Below are 20,555 nucleotides of genomic sequence, written 5' to 3'. Positions count from 1 at the left end.
GTGGCCAGCCTAGGAAGTGCACCGACTAAGCCCCTGGGACAGGCCGCAGGCTCTAGGGCTGGGGGCCCCCCGCACTGAACCCCGCTCCCTGGGTTCATGGCCTGCCCTGGGGACTGATGGGCCACAGACCCAGGACCCAAGGTGGGTGAGGGGACTGCCAGTACAGAGGCCTAAGGAGCAGCGGCAAGCTGTGGCTGGATTGGAGTGGCAGAAGGGGTCCGGGAGGTGGTGAGGCCAACAGAACGTGAGTTCAGGGCTGGCTCTGAGGTAGGCGTGTGGGGTCGGGTTGGGAACACATTGGTATGAGGTTTGCACTATCTCATGTGCGGGGGTGGGGGTGGGGGTGAGGCTGGGCACTGTCACCACCAAGATGGCATTCAAAGCCGGTGGGCGTAGGCAGGGAAGGGGGGCACTGGGGAGAGGGGTAATGCAGAAGCTGGAGCCGGACCCCAGCTGGGACCCTCACCCAGATAGCCAGTGCGCCCCTGAGGGAGCAGCTGGTGGGAGCCCTTGATTTGGGAGTGCACAATGGACGGGTCATTCTGAGGGACCTCTGTGTACATTCCTCTTTGGGCCGGGACCTGGGGGCAGCCCCTGGAGCCTCACCTGACCCAGAAGCGGGCACATACACCCCACCTGGGAGATCAGCTTTCTGAGGTCCAGAGGGCGGGTTATTTCTGGGCTGCGTACGTGGTTTGCATGCTTCTCTGGGAGACTAAATGTCACTGAAAGGACAGCCAGCCGGCATGTGCTCACAGATGTGCTGGTGCCACCTTCCTCTGTGCTGCACTGAGGGTCTCCGACTGGCCCCCAAGGGGGCTGCTCCTCTCACCTTGGGTTTTCCTTGGAACATCAGCCAGCCCGTACCCAAGCCTGCCTCTTCAACATGACGGGCTGGGCTGATGAGGACATTTTGCTCTTGGAAACCCCAGCCCCTTCTCCACCCACCCCATAAATACACAGAGCACTGCGGAGCGAAATCCCTTTGCCCCCAACCTAGAGCCCCCCAGCCCTCCATCATCCTCCCTGCTTGCTCACCACCACCTCCGCCGCCATTGGCAAATTGAAATGCACTAGAAACCTCAGTTTGAGGACCATCTGGTGTGGGGAACAGGGCGGGGGTAATTTCAGTGTGGCTGGCACCCTGGGCTGGGGGGTTAGCTGGGAGAAAGTAGTGTCTGAAGAGCTTCTGGGGCATTCAGGGGTTGGTGGGAGAGATGACCACTGGGCCTTGGTCCAGGCACAAAAGATGGCCCCCTCCGCATGTGAGCTTCACATAGCAGCCCCTTGGCCCACGCAGGTCCCAGAACACGCTGAACCCTCCTGCCTCTGGGCCTTGGCACCCACCCCTCTGCCTCCTCACTCTCCCAGATGCTAGTTCTCCTGAGGATCCTGGGAGCCTCCAGGGAGGACCCAGCCCTGGCGGGCAGAGAATGGGGCCTCAAAGGTCGGGGTGCCCATGATCCCCATGGGGCACCAGCCATGGCTGGTGGAACCACGGAAATCTCAGAGGGAGGCCCTCCTTTGTTCTGTTTTGGAACCTTGGGTTTATAAGAGTTGGGCTATTCCTAATTGCTCGGCCCAGACACACTCCCCTCCTTGGCCTCTACATGGCCCACTTGATTTACTTTAAAAAGCCCACAACCCCAAACATGCCAGGATTCTGAGGACAACCAGTCCCTCAGTGCCCCCATGACCATGACCACTGTCCTGAGTCCTGGGTCTGGGGTTCCTGTGCTTTCTGCCTTAAATAGTGTCACTGCATCAATAAGTGTTGCTTAAGATAAGTATATCTTAGGAATGTTCCCATTCCTAAGATATACTTACTAGTTTTTTGTTTTTTTTAATATCATTCAGGTGCACGTACCTTAGAGACCTTTTAAACTTAACGCTATCAAGGGGAAGGGACAGCAGCTCGGTACCCCAACCCGGGAAGTTTGGCTGTGGATGACCTTTGTCCAGTTGTCCTGTTCCAGGCTCAGGCACCCGGCTGTGTTGTCAAAGGCAGGGCTCTGGAGGAGAACCTAGGGGTGGGCCACACCGAAGCTGTGCTCAGACTGTCCCATCCCAGGTTCTATGTAGCCTCAGACGTGGAGGTGGCCACCCAGGGGGCTATGCCAGGTTACGGGTCTGTGCACACATTTGCAGGAGGATGGGGGGCTCCCTTGGCTGGGGTGCCCCCGTGCACCCTTCAGCTGTGTCCCCGGATGGCTGTGCAGCCCTTGGCCTTGGACGCACCCTTCATCCTGCTCACTGAAGCCCAGGAGCCTTCCAAGCACCGGGGCAAAGTGCTTGAAAGAGCACTGGGGTCTGAGTGCCGGGAGAGGTGAGGGCTTCTCCTAGGTTTCCCAAAAGTGGCACCTGTGGCCCTGGCCCAGCTGAGAACCAGCAGAGGCTCTGAAGGTGGACCTCTGGCCCAGTCTGGGGTGGGGGGCAGGGCCGTTGTTCTGCTCTGGTGGGCTGTGTCTGCCTTGTCATCACCCTGACAGACAGCTGGCTCCTGGAGGTCTGGTCATCAAAGGGTGGTGCCCACGGACAGCAGCTACTTCTTAGAATCACCTAGGATGCCCTTAAAAAACAATCCTCCCCCAACACCCTTTGAATCAAAGCCCAGGACCTCCCTCCACTGCTGAATCAGAACCTGGATACCCACCCGTCCACTGAATCAGAGACCACCCCCCGCACTGAATCAGATCTCAGATGCCCCACCACTGCTAAATCAGAGCCCAGATCCCTGCAGACTACTGAATCAGAGACCCCAGAGGGCACAGCACCTGTGGCTGGGGTGCTGGTGGGCAGGCTGGAGGCGGGGTGGGGTGGGGTTGGGGGGAGCAGGGAGTGTGTCTTATTTTCCACATTCTTTTCCCGCCACACTGAAGCTGTGCTCAGACTGTCCGGGCATAGAAGCCCTTGTCCTCATTCCAGAGTCCAGTCCCAGGTTCTGTGTAGCCTCAGATGAAAGAGTGGCCACCGGCAGGTTGTGCCAGGTCAAGAAGGATTCAAGGAAAAGGGGCAAGGGGTGGAGTCCGGACAGATTATGAAACCCAGGAAGGGGGGCTGATAGGAAGGGGGCTGTGGTGCTGCGTGTGCAGCTCGTGCAGGAAGTGCTCGGGCATCGTGCAGGTGGAGTGTTTACACCACTAAGTCGGCAGATACTACACTTCAGCGCTTCCCCCACCAGGGAGCTGGTTTATAGCTTGCCGCTGGTGGGGAGACACGAGAGCTTCAGTGGGCAGCAAGCGGCTGGATCCAACACGCCCTCCCCTTCCCCACGCCTGCAGCAAGGCCTACTCTGTCCTTGGAACAGCTTCTGTCAGGTGAGGTGCGGGGACTAGGCCACCAGGCTGATCTCTGGGATTAGGGGGTTTCTGGAGCAAGGATCAGGGAGGGGTAGGGGATGAAGATGGGAGGGGAGGGGAGGATCTCCAGGTGGAAATCTGGCTGCAGTGTTTCAAGTTACTGGGCCTCAAACGAGCTTAGTTCCTGGGGTTTAAAAGAGGAAAGTTGACCCTGAGCTTTTTCGGGTTTTGGGCCAGCAGTGGGTGCAGCCAGCTCCCTGCTTGGCAGCCCTTGGGGGCTAGAATGGTTTGCTCTGGTAGGCTGGATGGAAGCGTGTCCCTCCTGCCCTTCCCTCGCCAGAAGGGTTAAACTCCAGCGGCCGACAGGCACCTTCCACCTGGGCTGGCCCTGCTGCCCTCGGGCTCCCAAAAGAGCTGCGGCAGGTGGATGATAGCGAGATGGGACGAGTCCGGGCCAGCACAGGGACCCCCGCCCTCCCCGCCTGCTCTTCCCTGCACAGCACAGCCTGTGTGAGCCTCTTCTTCACACTCTCACTTCTTGTGCAGTGTGATCAGAGTGGGTGGAAAGGATCGGGGAGCCCTGTCCCCCTGGGGGTGGGAGAGCAAGGCTGGCCACATCTAGATTGAGGTCTCAAGGGACTGCAGCCGAGATCGGGCCCCAAGGTCCTCACCAGGGCTGGCTTCACTGCCCGAGGTGCTGGCTGCTAAAACCACACTGCTTCCCAACACAGGGTCAGGCGGGAGGTCAGAGCACGGCTGACTTCCCCACTGGGGTATGCCCTCCTCAGGAGGTAACTTGAGACCTGGCTGAGCCCAAAAAAGCCACTGCCCTTTAGAGCCAGCTGTATGGGAGCAGGCCAGGCCTGAGCGGGGGAGGGAGGAGGAGCTGCAGCTGCTGGTCACCCCAGACCTTCCTGCCCTGCACCCAGCACAGGTGAGGGTCAGAGGTAGGGCTCTCAGGTCACATCGCACAGGTGGCCTGGCCCAGAGCTGAGCTCCCACTGGGGGCTGAGGCCTGAAGGGAGGGGTGGCCGGCCTGGGTGCCAGCCCTCAGGTGCGTCTCTGTCCCCACACTGCAGGGCTGCAGCTGGGTGACTGCCTGACAACCGAGTCAGCCTGGCTTCCTCTTTCTCAGGGACGCGGAACCAGCCCTCCTGGCCATGGGAGGGGCCGTGGTCGAAGAGGGCCCGACGGGCGTCAAGGCCCCAGATGGGGGCTGGGGCTGGGCCATCCTTTGGGGCTGTTTTGTCATCACAGGCTTCTCCTACGCCTTCCCCAAGGCGGTCAGCGTCTTCTTCAAAGAGCTCATACGAGAGTTTGGGATAGGCTACAGTGACACAGCCTGGATCTCCTCCATCCTGTTGGCCATGCTGTACGGGACAGGTGAGGGGCCGTCATGCCAGGTGACTGCCTCTGGGAGTTCAGCAAGTTCAGTTCTGGACAAAAAGGTCTGGCGGTCAGGGGTTGGGTAGAGCGCCCAGCGTCTTCAGCCCCGGCCCCCAGGGGCCCCTGGTGGGAAGCCCTCGAGGATGCCGTGGTCTCCAGAGTGCAGATGGGCACAGGCCAAGGCTGTCTGGGACCCTGTCCAAAGGGCTGTGTCTGCACAGCTGTGCTGGATCCCGGAGCTGTTCTTGCTGCCTGCACTGACCAACCAGAAAAGACCCCTCTAACGGGGACCGGTCCTTGTGAGCCATGCTTTGCTTAAAAGACGGGCGAGCGTGACCTGCACGCTGGGCACCTGGTGCCCCCGTGTATCCTGAGCCAGGGGCAAGGGGGCATCAGGGAAGGGCAGGTCTCTCTGGGCATGGAGAGCCTCGGTCCCGCCCCTCAGCTGCTGTCCCCCACCCCCCAGGCCCGCTCTGCAGCGTGTGTGTGAATCGCTTTGGCTGCCGGCCCGTCATGTTCGCAGGTGGCCTCTTGGCGTCCCTGGGCATGGTGTCTGCATCCTTCTGTGGAAGCATCATCCAGCTCTACCTCACCACTGGGGTCATTACTGGTGAGTGAGGCCCCGCCAGAAGTGGGGCGGCGGGTGGCGATGGCTCATGTTGACGGAAGAGAAAGGACCTCCCAGGGGTGGGCAGCTGTGGAATGTACCCACCAGGCACCATCCTGTCCCTCGTTCCCCATCTGTCTCTCCCGGGCACGTGGGTTGGCAACAGGGGCTCTGAACACATGCCGAGTCTCCTCATGTCGACGCCTGTCAGGCCCACACATAGAATCGTTCAGGCGGGAGCCCGCACTGGGGAGAACTGGGGCCGTGCCACCTGCGCTCACCCGCCCACTCCCCTCCAGGCTTGGGTTTGGCGCTCAACTTCCAGCCCTCACTCATCATGCTCAACCGCTACTTCAACAAGCGGCGCCCCATGGCCAATGGGTTGGCGGCAGCGGGCAGCCCGGTGTTCCTGTGCGCCCTGTCCCCGCTGGGGCAGGTACTGCAGGACCACTATGGCTGGCGGGGTGGCTTCCTCATCCTGGGTGGCCTGCTGCTCAACTGCTGCGTGTGTGCTGCACTCATGCGGCCCCTGGAGGCGCCCCGGCTGGGTTCAGGTTCGGGGCCTGGGCCCCAGCGGCCGTCCCGGAGGCTCCTGGACCTGAGCGTCTTCAGGGACCGCGGCTTTGTCATCTATGCCCTGGCCGCCTCCATCATGGTGCTGGGGCTCTTTGTGCCGCCCGTGTTCGTGGTGAGCTACGCCAAGGACCTGGGTGTGCCCGACACCCAGGCGGCCTTCCTGCTCACCATCCTGGGCTTCATCGACATCTTCGCGAGGCCCACCGCCGGCTTCATCACAGGGCTCAAGAAGGTGCGGCCCTACTCCGTGTACCTCTTCAGCTTCGCCATGTTCTTCAACGGCTTCACCGACCTCACGGGATCCACAGCCAGTGACTACGGTGGCCTGGTGGTCTTCTGCATCTTCTTCGGCATCTCCTACGGCATGGTGGGGGCCCTGCAGTTCGAGGTCCTCATGGCCATTGTGGGCACCCAGAAGTTCTCCAGTGCCATTGGCCTCGTGCTGCTGCTGGAGGCCATAGCTGTGCTCGTTGGGCCCCCGTCGGGAGGTGAGTGCTGCGGGCAGGGTGGGGAGCGAAGTGCCTCCCCTCCCTGAGGCCTGGCCAGGCCTCCAGGCAGTTCCCACACCTGCTCTTCCTGGGGAGGGTACTCACCATGGGGGGCTCTTAGCTGGAGGGACACCCCCTCCCCCACCGCTCCCAGCCTTGTCTAGCCACGCCACCGTGTACCTCAGCACATGGCCAGCCGGTGTCAGGAGAGAACATGGCCTCTCACATACCCTGGGTCCCCCTTGGTTCATTGTGGGAGGAGGCCATGGGCTTGAGTCGTGGGGACAGGTGATGGCTCCAGGGTGGAGTGCTGGTCCTCCTTTCTGGCTGTCCCCACACGCCAGGGAGGCTCAGAGCTGAAGGTCGGGCCGGCTTCTGTTATGTTGGGCTTTTGCTTTATTTTTTGGTAACTGAGAAAATAATGGTGTGCGATTAAAATGGTGTGGACGGTGGGAGCGGTGTGGCCAAGTCCCCACCAAGCCTCTGCACCTGGGTTTGGGTCTCTCCAGCCAACCCTGTAGTCCCGCCTCCCACTTGGCCTTGGGCCTCTGGCTCTTCCTGCCTGGAGAGGTCTGGGGCAAGGGTGAGGAGGTGCCTGAATCGTCACTGCCTCGGGGTCCCAGGGTCCCTTCTGGGGCCCAGGTGGTTCCTATGAGGGCCGCCACAGTGACAGGCAGCGGGGCCAGATCCCTCCAGGTGCCTCCACCTGGCGGGGGATGAGGCCCTGCTCCAAACCCTCGTCAAAGCCACTCTGCTTAACCTCTGGGTCTGCGCGGCCCGGGGGAAGGTGGTGGGGGTGAGGGTGGCTGCCTCAAGGGCCCTGGGCTGTCCGCGGCAGGGCACTGGTGACTGGGGGGATCCGGTGGAAGCTTCAGCCCTGGGCTGACCCTGTCCCCCTGCACTGCAGGCAAGCTCCTGGATGCGACGCACGTGTACCAGTATGTGTTTGTCCTGGCGGGGGTTGAGGTGCTGGCCTCCTCCATTGTGCTGGTGCTGGGCAACTTCTTCTGCATTGGGAAGAGGCCCGAGGCGGCCACGGAGGAGGAGCATCACAAGCCCCCCGAGGACGTGAGGGTGGACTCTCGGGAGGTGGAGCACTTCCTGAAGACAGAGCCTGAGAAGAACGGGGAGGTCGTTCACACCCCAGAAACGAGCGTCTGAGCCGGGGGAGGCCAGCAGGGGTGGCAGGGAACTGGACAGAAACCATCAACGCTCGTATTTATTTCACAAACAGGACTAGCTTGGGCGGGGCCGTTGGCTCCACGCCAGCCACCCAGGCAGCGGATCATCGCCCGATCAGTGTTTTTCAGGGGAGGTGGCAGGGTGGAAACGTGTCATTCCAAGGTGGATCTGTGGTGAAGCCAAGCCGTGAGGTTATGAGCGGTCTGCACCAGGGACCCCACCTGCTCACCCCAGGGAGCCCGGTGCCCACCGCTGGGCTCAAGGACCCAGAGACCCACGCTTTGGAGACAACACGATTTTAATCAGGGGGCGGGGCCGGGGACAGCTGCGGAGCGGGCACTGCCACGACAGGCCTCCCTGCGTGACCGTGAGCGCCCCATCCTGCCAGGTCTCCCCATGCGCCCCAGCCCACCCCTCTTTGAGCGTCCAGTGGACAAAGCTCCCTCCTTCACCTCTGAAGGTCTGAGATAAACCTGCACGTGGGAGGCGCTGTCTCAGAAGGAATATCTTCCAGGAGCTTCAGGAGTTTTGCTCTACATAGGGGCAGTATTCTAACTGTTCACCCCAAATCTCACTTTCTCAACAAATAGCCTGGTTATTTTTACAAAGTGGTTTTGGTCCTTGTCAGCCATGTCGGCCTTCTAAGCACTGCTGGTTCTGGACCCTGCCCTGATGGACCCCAAACGGCTCAGAGTGTTCACACAGCACCCTGGTGGCTGGCAGGGAAGGGGCCACGCTGCAGGGGTGTGTCCACTGAAGCTGAGATATATGTGTGGTTTCTGTTCACTGGTGTGTGTTTAAAGAAAATGATCTGCCTGCCTTTTGTTTATTCGCCCCTCAGTTAGCTGACAGTCACCGCGTGTGGTCAGCGCCCTGGGCTGGTATCTGCTCCCCATCCTCCTCGAACAGCCCCACTCAGCCTCACCCCGGGTACTTCACACCCACCTGCCCTTGTGGCCAGCGGTGGCCTGTGTGGCTGGGAGCCCGGTCAGAGGCCGCTGGGGCCGCCTCAGTAGGTGGTGCGTCGAGGGCGCTGGGGACGGCAGCAGGCACCCTGGAGGGCCGCGTGCAGCCGGAGAGATGCCACGTCCCTGCTCCTCTGCAACGAAAAGCAAGCGAGAGCTCACATCTTGGGTCCGCCCCAGAGATGTCACCCCAAAGGGGCTGCTGTCTCCCTCCTCCATCTGCCCCTTGAGCTCTATGAGGGAGCCAGGCACCTGCCCGCAGCCCCCTGCCCCGTCTGTCATCCTTTCTGTCCTTCCTTCCCCTCTGCCAGGGGCCTGGGCTGTGGGCGGTGCTAGCAGTCACAGGGGTCAAGTGGTAGCCCTGCATCCGCTGACCTCACCCCGTAATAAGGTGAGCCAAGCAGGGCCCCCAGGCCAGCCCCTGGGCAAAGCTGAGCCATAAGCGCCCCACTTGTCAGGTCTTAAAGGGCGAGCCCCACCTGTGGTCTCTGCAACCACCTACCTGAGCCGGAAGGAGGCAGGGAAAAGGATGCAAGTGGGCGGCCTGCTTGTGCCCCTCCCCCAGCCACCTCCCAGCCCTCATCACACCGCCCCCTTCTCTCCTGATATGAGCTTGGCCTGGCTGTCGCCAGTCATTCAGTTACCCTGGGTCTCCTGGAACCAGCCGTGGTGGTGACCAGGGCCCCAGTATCCCGCGCTAGCACCCCCTCACTCTCACCCAAAGCTGCCTCATGCGTTCCCCGCTCCCTACTCGAGGACTGGCGACTCTCTACAGGCATGCTCTGGGGACATTGTTCAGTGATTCTGAGATGGTCAACGTGTGGGAGTTGCTCCGCTGGGGGTGGGACCCACAGCTGGTCTGGGGCTGGACCCATGCACCTCAGGGTGGACCTGAGGCCCCATGCCCGCACAGCAGCGACACCAGCTGGTTAAAGCATCCAGGGGCTCTGCCAAGATTGGAGACTGATCCGCAGGGGCCCTGCGGGAGAAGGTGACCAGACCATCTTGACTGCCTAGTTTTCTGGTTCCAGATGTTTCCAACTGTGCCCAAGACACAGAGAAAAAAAACTTCCTGTCCTCAAAGTTGTGGCTGCCAAGAGCCCTAAGAGCAGTTGACAACAGTTGTCATCAGTGCTCTGGCGTGGACGGGGCTGCCCCTAACCCTCTAGACGTCCCACTAAAGGAGACTCACACCCAGCATCCTGTGAAGACCCAGATGCCCATGCTAAGCCCACTCTCATGGGCCCTTCAGCATCTCCTTGGGGGACACATACACAATCAGCCTAAATTGGGGGGTGGGGGGTGGGGTACACGAGCCAGGCACCCTGGGCTGCTACTCCCACCCTGGCCAGACCTCGGGGCACCTGCCACCCTGTGCAGAGAACACCTCAGGACACGTGTGCAGGCCCCACGCTAGGAGAGCCTGGCAGGAGGGCAGACCCCACCGTCAGTGGCTGCCTAAGGGTCCTGCCAGTGGCGGTCTGGAAGGCAGCCGCCTAGACCCGCAGGGCCCCCTCATGGTTCCCTAAAGGACACTCCCTGTAACCCTAAACACCCTTACAGGTAATGAGAGGCGTACTGTTTCCAGAGCTCCCAGCAGAAGGAGGCGGGGCGGGGGGCAGGGCAGGCAGCGGGAAGGGCAGGAGGGGTCCCCTCCCCCAACACGGGGGTTTCCAGGAGGGGCTCCAAGCACCACTCTCAGTGGTGATGGGGCCTGGGGGAAGGTGGGAGGTGGAGGCATGGGCCCGGCGCTTGCTCTCCTGAGCGTGGAGCCTGCCACGCGGGTCAGGGGGCGAAGCTCTCTGTGTCAGGCAGACAGAGGTGGCGAGGGGGCTGGGGAGCAGGACGAGCAGGCTCTGAGCGCAAGATGACAGGGTCCCTGTCCTGCCTGTGGTCCACCTCCTGGCAGGAAAACAAGAGGTGGCTCAGGGCTTGCCTCGTCACCATTTCAGCTGGGTCCACATGTCAGGTGGCTGGGGTGGGGAACCCGCAAAGAAGAGCTCAGGCCCTTTCGGAACCTCAGGGACCACTGGCATAGCCATGGTGGCTTAGGAGGAGCAAAAGCAAGCCAGCAGCAGGTGGGAGATCCACCTGCCCCACCTGTTCCCCACGCATGTGGGTGGGGCCGCCAAGCTTTCCCTGCAACGCACGCAAGGCCAGCATGCTCAGCTCCAGGACAAGTGGGTGTGGACCAGGAAGTGGCTGATTACCACACATCCGTGGGAGCACATCTGTGGTCCCAGTTCAAGAGGGACGGACCTTCCCACCCGGCCAGCCCTGCAAGTCACCATGCGCAGGAGAGCCTGCTGGGGGCCATGAGCCCAACGGATGGATGGATGATGTCCCCTTGCAGACGGTGCCTTGATTAGAAAGGACAACACCCGGGGCATGGGGCATGCAGGGTGGTGTTCTCACTGGGATGGCGACTGCCAGGTCCAAGCCCCTGGGTCCCAGCAGGGGCCCACTCAGCAGCCACTTCGAGCACCCACCACAGGCAGCAGGAACATGGCTATGTGTCAGCTACCGTGCTCTTCACTCCCCAGAAAACCCAAGGTGGGTGGAAGCACTTCCTTCCCATAAAGGTGGTTAAGGCAGGGGACTGGTATGTGCACATGGCCTGCACCCGGCGACAACTCAGCCACATCCATGCCACGTCCCACAGGCTCATTCCACCTACTCCTGATCAGCTTACAAAGTACACCAACAGGCTTCTAAAGGACAGACACGAACGCCCAGTCTCAGAAAATTAGTTTCAAACAGTTAATCTAAACAAATCAAAACTCAAACTGGTGAAATAAAGACCACATGGCAGGGGCAGGGAATAAAGGTAGAAGTCGTCATGAATTTATTATTTACACGGTAGTTAAGGACACAAATACAGTGGTCATACAAAAGCGCAGTTCAGAGACTTGGCAACGGATACACAGGTTGATACAGACATTCCAACTATGTTTCCTGCAAGTCAGGATGGGGAGTTAAATAAGGGGGGGACACAACTGTCCACAACCACACTGCTGAGGACTCGGGGTCAGAGTCCACTTCTCAAATGCCACCTGGCAATTTCAGGTGGAAACCTGGATGCAGAATGTTGGGGCTGCGGCTGCTAACACCTTGCTGGGAAGGGGAAGCCCACCTCTGCAGAAGGCACTGGGCCACAATGAAAGCCCCCAACTCACTCTGACCCACGCGAGCTCCCTCTGCACTCCCAGAAACACAGCCCGATCTGGCCAAGTGCCCACACCCCAGAACACTTACAGAGTAGCCAGCTCAGGAATCAGAAAAAAGTAAACAGCTGCATTCTGTGCCATCAATACAGCAGTCAGGGCATCCTAGGACCAGCATCCCTGTGCTGAGACTTTGGGGGCAGGAAGGGAAAACACAGACGTGGACACCTTTTAGGTCCCTATCTTCCTACGAGTGTCCCAGTTTCCAAACAGAACACACTGCAGGGGGATGATGCGAAGAAATGTGAAAGTACCTATGAACATATATATTGCACCTCGTTTCCAGAGATGGGGGCTCCTGTCTACCGGCCACCATTACTACCTGGAGCCTCTGCTACTGCAAAGTGAGGGAGAGCATCTCAGGAAACCACCTGGAGCTGGGCTGCCCCAGAAGGTCCTTCTGGGGAGATTCAGCCCTGCTCTGACTCTTGGCCTCTGTGGGGTCACTATGTCCCAGGGAAAGTCACAAAAGCGGGTGACCCTTCACCCTCCTGGACAATCAGGTCATCAGAGTCACCTGCTTCTTGGCACTTCAGAGTGGATTTCCTTGGGCTCGCTGGCCTTTCTGGGCAACGCTGGCACCCAGGGCAGATACCATGGCCCTTGGTTTTGAGCACAGAGATATTAACACAGATTAAGGGCCAATCTGCACTGGTAATATTGACAGCCTATTTAGAAAATTTCCCAGATTCAAAAGCATTGAGGCAACCACCACCAAAATAATCACACACGACTCCACGGAGGGCCCAAGTCTCTCAGTATGAATTCCTCTCCCGAGGGATCAGCGACACGACGCGAAGCCACAGCTTCTGCAGTCTTCAGGCTCAGCTTCCTTCTCGCTGCGTCTGGGAAGGTCAGATCGGCGGGCTGCTCTGTGGGGAAGCACCCGCTGCGCCCATGCGTGTAGCCAGCACTTTCTAACTGCTCTGATGATTCAAGAATCCCAGCGGGTCTGCAGTGAGCAGGCATTTCAGTTTACGGTGGGGAAAGGAGCATGACAGCCAAAACCAGGTTAATGAGGTCACGAGACACACGGCACACACGGACACACACGTTACTTACACACACATGTACACGTGATAGAATTTCCGATGAGAAAATCCCTTCTCCACAGTGACCACACAACAAACCCCGAGACGCAGACCACGGAGACCCACGCGCTCTGCTCCCTGCCTCGCTCCTTCTACACGAACTCCACACCAGTGCCTGCGTTAGAATCCTTTAAAGTCAGCATCTTCAAGACCGCAAAAACAGACGTGAAAGAAACAATAAAGACAGATTTCTTCACACAGATTTAAGCCAATAATTTTTAGCAAAATGATACAAAACTGTCTTAACCAAGTAGAAGATCGGTAGTTACAGTAGACTCGGCAGGGACATGGGTGCGCCACCACGGAGGGGACTGAAAGGCTCTTGAATGGGAGTTTGATTCTCTCTGCAACCATCTCACTGCTTTCGTCCCAGCCCCGCTAGAACCAAGTTCATGGGGGCTCAGTGCAGCCCCTGGCGATGGCAGCGCTTGGAGTCTGTCCAGCTGGGTTTGTGTTTTGTTTCCCCCATGGGCGTCGCTGGGTGGGTGGCCTGGAGAGGTCCCGGTGTTAACATTTCGGTTCTAGACCGGGGGCGTGTCACTAGTAACAGAGTAGATCAGCCATGCATTGTCTGCCCTCAGCAAAAAGGAGAGTTCTCATCGGTGCACGACAGACTGCAGACCACTGGACGCCACCCGACCGGGAATCTGTCGGAGCCAAAGCACAGAAGAAGGTCAGCGTGAGGCCAGAGGAACGGAGCCGGTCGGGCTTGGGCAGAAAACACCAGTGACAGTGCCCTGGTGGGGAGGGGACAGATGCCGCCTAGCCCCTCTGGACACGCGCACCCCCAGCTGCTCTGGAAGGTCCCTCGAGTCCAGGATACGTGCAGCAGAAAGAGTGACAGGAAGATGGGGAAGGAAGAGCCATGCAGGCAAGGAGGCTGTGGGGCCGCGAGCTCATGATCAGTCAGACCAGAGTCCAAGCGGGCAAGAGATGCTTGCTCCCAGCCCCTCTTCCTGGAAAGTAGCCTGGTGTTCCAAAAACAGGGACGAGGCCCCCAAGCGGGCACTGGGACTCCACGTGGAGCAAGACGTGAAAAGCATTTCCCATCAAGATGTCCCCAAGAGTGCAGTCACGTTACAACTGCAGCTGGTCTCCCACCGCAGCGCCGAGTGGACAGAAGCTGCAAGCCCTCGGCCGGGAGGAGCCACAAGAGTTGCCACCAAGAGGGGAGCCTGGCTTGGATGCCCAGCCATGCACCAACGGCAGGGAGCGGGTGGCTGTGGCTGATGGGTGAATACAGATGAGAGTGTGGTGGACAAGATGCTAGGCAGAGACCAAGTTCAAAAAGAAAAACAAACGAGGAGGACAGAAATCAGTGCTAAAGGAAGAGAGATGACAAAGCCGGGACAGCAGGGACCATCAGGAGTGTCTCACGCAGCAAGAGTGCAAGAGCCCCTGCCAAGCGCGGCCCCCACAGCCAGCATGACACGGCACACGTCCAGCGACCGACCTGGAACCACGCGGCCCCGAACCTTCTGAGGCCCCTGGGGCCACTGGAGCCGAGACTGGGCTCCTGCTCCCCACGCTGGCTCCCAACTGGAGACCACAGCAAAGGCCAAAGGCCAACAGACAGGATTCTGGGGTCACCCCAGACTGGACAGCCCACCACAGCTGCTCTAGAATCCACGTGAGGAGAGGACCTGGGCCAGGGGCCTTGCTCTACCTGGGGCACCTGGCATGCAAGCCCGACCCCCTGCGTGCTCCCTCGGGTCGGCGAGCGGGCGGCAGCTCCCACCCCGCCCGGCGCCTGCTGAGGAGCCCCGCCGTGAGCACACTCACCCAGTGCTGCCTTCCGACGGGGAGACGTGCAGCTACTTGCCGTGATGTTCGAAAGGAATGCTATTCTGAGGTGGGGGGAAAAGACAGCTGTTGGTAAGGGTTACGCTGGCCGGACCAGCACGTGAGGCCCTCCTGTTTCCGCAAGCACTGCCTCGCCTTGCCTCAACCAGGTCCATGACCACTGGCCAGGGCCGCTCGAGGGGACCCAAGGACCACACAGGAGCTCAGTCTTGCCTCTCGAGAGTGGCCCCTGGACATGCAGCCGCTGCTGCTCCTTGAGGATGGATCTGGCAATGGGGCCAACAAGGGAGACCCTTCCCAACTCTCACGGAGTAAGAAAACTGGATGCCCAGAAGGCAGCCCCTCCATCAGCTCTTGGGACCAGCGGCTCCCCAAGGCCTGTGCTTGGCAGGTGGAGAGAACACCACCTCCCTGTGACAAAAGGACTGGACACATTTCCTCACTGACACAAGGAAGAGGACACGGTTGTGGACCTTACTTGGGGCGCAGGGATTGAAACGAGTAAGCCTGAAGGAGAAACTGGCACCACGGACCAGCATCACGTTCTGCCAATAGCACCGGATGGAGGAGGCCCTCCTCACAAAGAGAGACATGACAAACAGGTTCATCCACCAGGAGCCCTTCAGTCTCCACATTATTCCAGCTGGAGAGGCCAGATTCACAGGCCGGGGTCAGGGATGTGGGGACTGTGGTCCCGGGAGAAGCACGTGGGGGTGAGGAGGAACGGCCAGGACAAGCGACACATATGTCACGCCCTCCCACCTCCAGCTGGAGAGGGTCGGCAGGGCCCTCCCCCAAGCAGGCGGGCGGCTCTGGGCACTTCTGTGCTGAGGATGAGCACTCCTTTGCACTCGGTGCATTGGCACAGGACGCAACCTCTCCTCTTCGAGGGGCAAAGAGGAAGCTGGTAGGAAGCAGCCCCAGCCGGGCCACAGAGAGGCCAGGGTCTGTGCACACGCGGTGCCACCCCCTGGACTGGTGTGTCACTGCCCCTACCCCGGCTCGTATCTTTGCGGGGGAGGGCGATGAATGGAGGCCATAGAGTTGTAAAAGCTGGAGCAACTCTGACCACGCCCTTGGTGGACAAGACCCTTTCAGAGTCTCTTAGGAAGAGCGCCTGGGGGATGACCAGAAAAACCCAAAGGACCGAGCTGTCCCCAGGATGGAGGCCACCGGGGACACGCCCTCAGGGGCTTTGTCCTCAACATGAAGATCCTAAGGAAACCCCCAGGGTGACTAGGGTGCTTCTTTTGGGAGAGGATACCCCCAAATCGAATCTCTGCAGAGACTCCCCCCAGTGCTCAGGCCCACATGACACTTCTTCGTATGGAAAGCAGAGAACCAGAGGACAAAGACACGTGATTGTGAGGACAGACCCTGGAGCTGCGTGTGGTCAACACTCACGGGTCGGTGGCCTGAGGGGTGGACACAAGCTGGAGAAGAAGCTGGACTAAGACCCGTAACCACCTGGCACCCTCAGAACCCTCTGCCTCTTCCGTTTCCCTCAACGATCCTCAAAGCAAAATACGTTTTCTTGTGTTAAAAAAAAGTTAAGCCTGTCCCTTCCTTGGTCCTTGATGGCTGAGGTGTTCCAGGGCCCTCAGCCAGGCCCACTTGGCCAAGGGCGGCAAAACACCTCCCAGGACCTGCTCCCAGCTGCTGGCTCATGCGTTCCAGGGCTCGTGGAAGAAACGTGTTAAGCCCTTTCCGTGTCTTGTGGTCACAGAGGAGGGGTGTGGGGCCGGGAGCCCTAAGAGGCCCAATCTCATCACTCTGGCCAGACCCGCTGAGCCCCACAGTTCAAACGACCTGCATCTTCAGCCTCTTTGAGAGAGAATTACCATATAAGAACCCATTTCTAGTAGAATTACTAGTAATTTAGAAGTGTTTGGTAAAAATACTATTTCACTTGATTAAAGAAAAATGGTCAGGAGCACTTCCTCTGCCTGGGCACACCTTGTTCCTCTGCCAGAAGACCAGCTGGACACCACAGGACCGAGGTTCTGGGCAATTCTCACAGACCCTGTGCCCTCCTGATCAACGTGCTCAATCCACCACATTCAGCAACAAGCTACACCTAATGCCCAGCAAGCATGGGGGGAGGGCAGGGCGCTAAATGTAAACCTGAGGCATCGTGGTGAAGCAAACGGATGCTACCCCAGTACACGGCCAGGACCTGGGCTTCAGTCATTCATGAACTCACCACCTGCCCACCCAGCAGACACCACCGGGTGGTCCCGGCCCCCACAGGACCCCTGCCCACCCCCACTGCCCACGGGAGGAGACCCTGAAAGCTAGCTGAGGAATAACGTCCGCAAGCAGGTAAAGAGCTGCTCTGCTGAGGGAGGCACGTTAGTGAGAACAGAAAAACAGCAAGGAAAGCCAGATGGGGAAGACGACATGGGTGGAGGAGGCCCTGGGTCCAGGCCCTGCACCTCTGAGCACACTCGCCTCGCCAGAGAGAAGACAAACGTCAGAAGGGGCGTCAGAAAACAGGAACCCTCAGCCCCACAGCACGTCGCCATGCGCTGGGCATGACACTGCAGAGTGACCGCCGGCAATACGCCACCCCCCACCCCCCCCCGGGTTCTCTGCTGGGGGAGCACCTGGTCAACAAGAACGAGGACAGAGTCCCAAAGGCTGGAGGTGCCCATGACAAACGGCATGAGCAGGCAGGCTGGCGCTTCCAGTCTGCCCAGGGAAGACGGCCAAGCCTCCAAAGCTGGCCGGGGGCTGGGGGCCACACGGAGGGCAGCCGGAGAGAAAAGGTCCCGTGGCACATCCCAGCACAACTGCGGGGGTGGCGGGGGGCGGCTGGGTGTAGAGCCCTTACCCCACAAAGCTCGTCACAGAGGCTCTCAACCAACGGGCCAAACTGCGAGGGGCGCAACATTCCCCCAATGGTTAAAACACCCAAAAATGGGGAGAAAGGGAAGGCAGGAAAGAAGGAAAGCCTTCGAAACTATCATCCCACTCTGTTTGGAGCCCGTAAGACCAGACCAAACATGGAGAAGCCAGAGGCCTGCAGTGCCCAGCCTGGGTTGAGATCAGGCGCCGGCGGCGCGTACCTGTGAGGTGGACATGCGGGAGGTATCTTGCCGGCCCGTGAGGTCGGACGAGGAGATGTTGACCGGGGCACCGCGGTGCAGCCGCATACTCACTTTCCGCTCTCTTTCCATGCCGGACACGGGCCTAGGAGAGGTGTTCGCTGGAGGAGAGGGAGACAGGGGTGAGCGTGAGGCCTCGGAATGCGGCCCCACGCTCCAGCACGGGGTCTCTCCTCGGGAACCACGTCTAACAAGGACCCTCGGCTGCCTTGGTGTCGGGCACAGGACAGGCTATTGCACCCTAAGACTAGGCCGGCACCACAGGCTCTGCTGATGCCCCGGGAGCGAAGCACCAGGTGTCCAGTGGGAGGGCAGCCGGGGCCTCTGCCTACAACGCTTGTCTCGACAAGCAAGGAAGAGGCTGGAGAGGTTTGTGATGGAGGATGTCGTGCCATGAGAAGAACAAGAGGCAAAGCAACAGAGCTCGCAGGGAACACAACCCTTCAAGAGGCCAACGTCTGGGAAACACATTCCCGAAGGCACTGTCCCAGGGCGTTCCCTGACCTAACTTCGGAAATAAGAACTGATCAGAATAAGGATGCACGTGTCTTCACCCACCAGGCACTCCTGCCCAGACCCCACGAGGTCACACACTGGAGTGTCCAGAGCAAGTGACACTCAAAACAGAACCCCTACTGCCTGCAGAGCAGGGGCCGGGGTGCAAGCTGCAGCCCCGGGACCACTCACCAGTGTGTGAGGTAGGGGTGAGGGGGGTGGGAGGAGCCACCTCCTGTGTCCCCCTCAGCCGGCCCGAGGCCGTGGAAGGGAGGCCGCGTGTGGCTGGATTTCGGGAGTGTCTCAACCGCTCCTCTCGGTCCCGGCGTTCCCGCTCAGCATCGTCAGCTGCCCGGCTGGCTCCCTACAGAGGAAAGAGGGCGAGACCAGAACTGAACTGGGTTTGGTGAAAAACCACCTGAGGCCCTTGGCTGCCACTCGAGAAAACACCGGGGCGTGTGGGACAGTCTGCCCGCAAAGCCGTCCACAGCCTCGCGGCAAGCCAGGCACTCTTCCCTCTGGGTCCACGCATGGCCCGTCCCACGACCGTGGGCGAGCAGGACCAGGCTTCTCAGTCTCCTCTTCCCAGCACAGCAGAGGAAACCCCCACCCCATCGCCTCAGCACCTCCTCAGAACCCAGACACCAACGGCACCTGGCGGCCCTCTTCTCTGCGACCATTCACACGGGGATGGGAAACAGCCCAGGTCAGAGGTGGCCCAATGCGGCGACAGTTGGGGGAGTCCGCAAGGCAGGTGGGAGGGACAGCATTTGGTTGGCTGAGGGGTCCAACTAGAGCCCAGATGCCCGGGCCAGGCCCATGTCCTGTTGGTGCACTTGAAATAAGGAGGCCAGCAGCCAGGCTCATCCCGGGGGGCCATGCGGTGGGCACCACCTAAGCTAAGCTAGTTGCTCCCAGAACAAACAGCTAGTTACACTTTCAGTGAACATCACACCAGAAACACGGGGACATTTGATTTTAAGTGGTGATGCTAAGATACCTGCCCTAGTAGAGGTCACATCCTAATTACCAGCGCTGTAAGGCAAGAGTCTGAAAACTGCAGCCCACGGGCCAAATGCAGCCACACCCGTTCCTGCAAATACGGTTTTCTTGGCACAGCCATGCCCACTCACTGCCGCACTGCTTGGGCGGCTCTCCAGTTACAACACAGAGTTGAGTGGTCGCACCACTGTGCTGACAGCAAAGTTAAAATTATTGACTGCCTGGTCCTTTACAGAAGAGGTTTGCTGAGCCCCTGGGAGGGATGACAATGTTAGAACAAAGAACTTATTAAAGTGGCTCTGGCAGGAGGCCCACTCTGATGTCCAGGCTCCAGGTAACCTGCGGCACCACTCCCAAAGGCTGTCCTTCGAAGGCCACCCTAACAGAGGGGCCTGGCACCCGGATGGCATGGGCGAGGTCCAGGGGAGGCTGGCTCTGCGGGCTGGCCCCCGCTCTGGGAGGCTGCAGCCCCCCACCCGTACCTGGTCCCTGTGTGAACACCCCTGCACCTGTGAGGCCATGGAATAAGGCTTCCTGTTTTGCACCCTCTGAAGAGGAGGTTCTGTTCCTCCATCAGATTTTGTCACCCTAGAAACGAGCCCATTTTTGTATTAAGCTCATAGAACACATTTTTAATGAAAGAGAAAGTGGAAATTTAAAAAAAACTGGAATTCTGGCCGTAGTGTTGGAGATTAAACAAACTCATACAACAGATTCAGGGACAGGCGGCCTGTTTTAGAGAGGAAAACAAATTAAAGTTCAAGCCCCCCCACCCCCAGCCCCGGGAGCATGCGTGCGCACAACACAGGCTCACACTTAATGAACGAACTGGGTAACAAAGGAAATCAAATGTAAGTCTAGCTCATCACAAGGCCAAACGCAGACCTAACACACAGCGCCTCCCAGGCCACCCACCCCCTCAGAGGCCGGGCCTCGGCACGGCCTGGTAGGGGGAGGAGTAGGAAGTCTTCACCCAACCCGGCGGCAGCCACACCCCAGTGACAAGGAACTCACAGGCCAGAGCAGCCTCAATGTCCTTAGGATGGATGATGATGATGATAAAATGACCTCAGCATTCCAAGTAAGAGCCTTGGTCTGGGCAGACCTGCACTGCGGACATATCTCAGGCCCAGGAACCCCACAGCCCCGCTGCAGCCTTGAGGTGCCTTCTTCACTTGCCAACAGGCATCTGGCTTCTCAGAACCCCTCGTGCTCCCCGTGTGGCAGCCATGCCTCCTGAAGCCCCACCCCGTGTAGCTCCCAGGAAGGGACGGCAGCAGCTAGTGGCCTTCTGCTGACCGGCATGCCCCTTCCACGCTGAGCAGTCAGT

At 59.6% G+C, this 20,555-nt stretch overlaps 2 protein-coding genes across 3 annotated transcripts in view; one reads left to right on the top strand and one right to left on the bottom strand.

Annotated features, from left to right (window-relative positions):
- Positions 1 to 4,459: 4,459 nt before the first annotated feature.
- On the top strand, positions 4,460 to 8,348 carry SLC16A3 (solute carrier family 16 member 3; the record flags this gene model as incomplete). The annotated part of the gene is made up of 4 exons (XM_079724818.1): positions 4,460 to 4,682; positions 5,152 to 5,295; positions 5,592 to 6,356; positions 7,264 to 8,348. The coding sequence occupies 4 exons, from the start codon at positions 4,460 to 4,462 to the stop codon at positions 7,515 to 7,517; spliced, it is 1,386 nt and encodes a 461-aa protein (XP_079580944.1). The 3' UTR covers positions 7,518 to 8,348.
- A 199-nt stretch (positions 8,349 to 8,547) lies between these two features.
- The window catches only part of CSNK1D (casein kinase 1 delta), a gene marked incomplete at its 3' end in the record, with an annotated part of 37,472 nt that continues 25,464 nt past the window's right edge, over positions 8,548 to 20,555 (bottom strand). The window contains exons 7-9 of one of the 2 annotated variants that reach the window (XM_079724822.1): positions 18,416 to 18,587; positions 17,690 to 17,829; positions 8,548 to 8,637 (exon numbers count right to left, since the gene is read on the bottom strand). In XM_079724822.1, the coding sequence (XP_079580948.1) occupies positions 8,548 to 8,637; positions 17,690 to 17,829; positions 18,416 to 18,587 (402 nt within the window). Of the gene's footprint in view, positions 8,638 to 13,016; positions 13,466 to 17,689; positions 17,830 to 18,415; positions 18,588 to 20,555 lie in introns of those variants that run through there. The other variant, XM_079724823.1, reaches the window with a different exon arrangement.

The sequence above is a fragment of the Hyperoodon ampullatus genome, assembly GCF_949752795.1.
Source record: "Hyperoodon ampullatus genome assembly, chromosome: 19".
Classification (NCBI taxonomy): Eukaryota; Metazoa; Chordata; class Mammalia; order Artiodactyla; family Ziphiidae; genus Hyperoodon; species Hyperoodon ampullatus.
The sequence above is the reverse complement of the archived record's forward strand: the minus strand, read 5'-3'. Positions and strand labels throughout refer to the sequence as shown.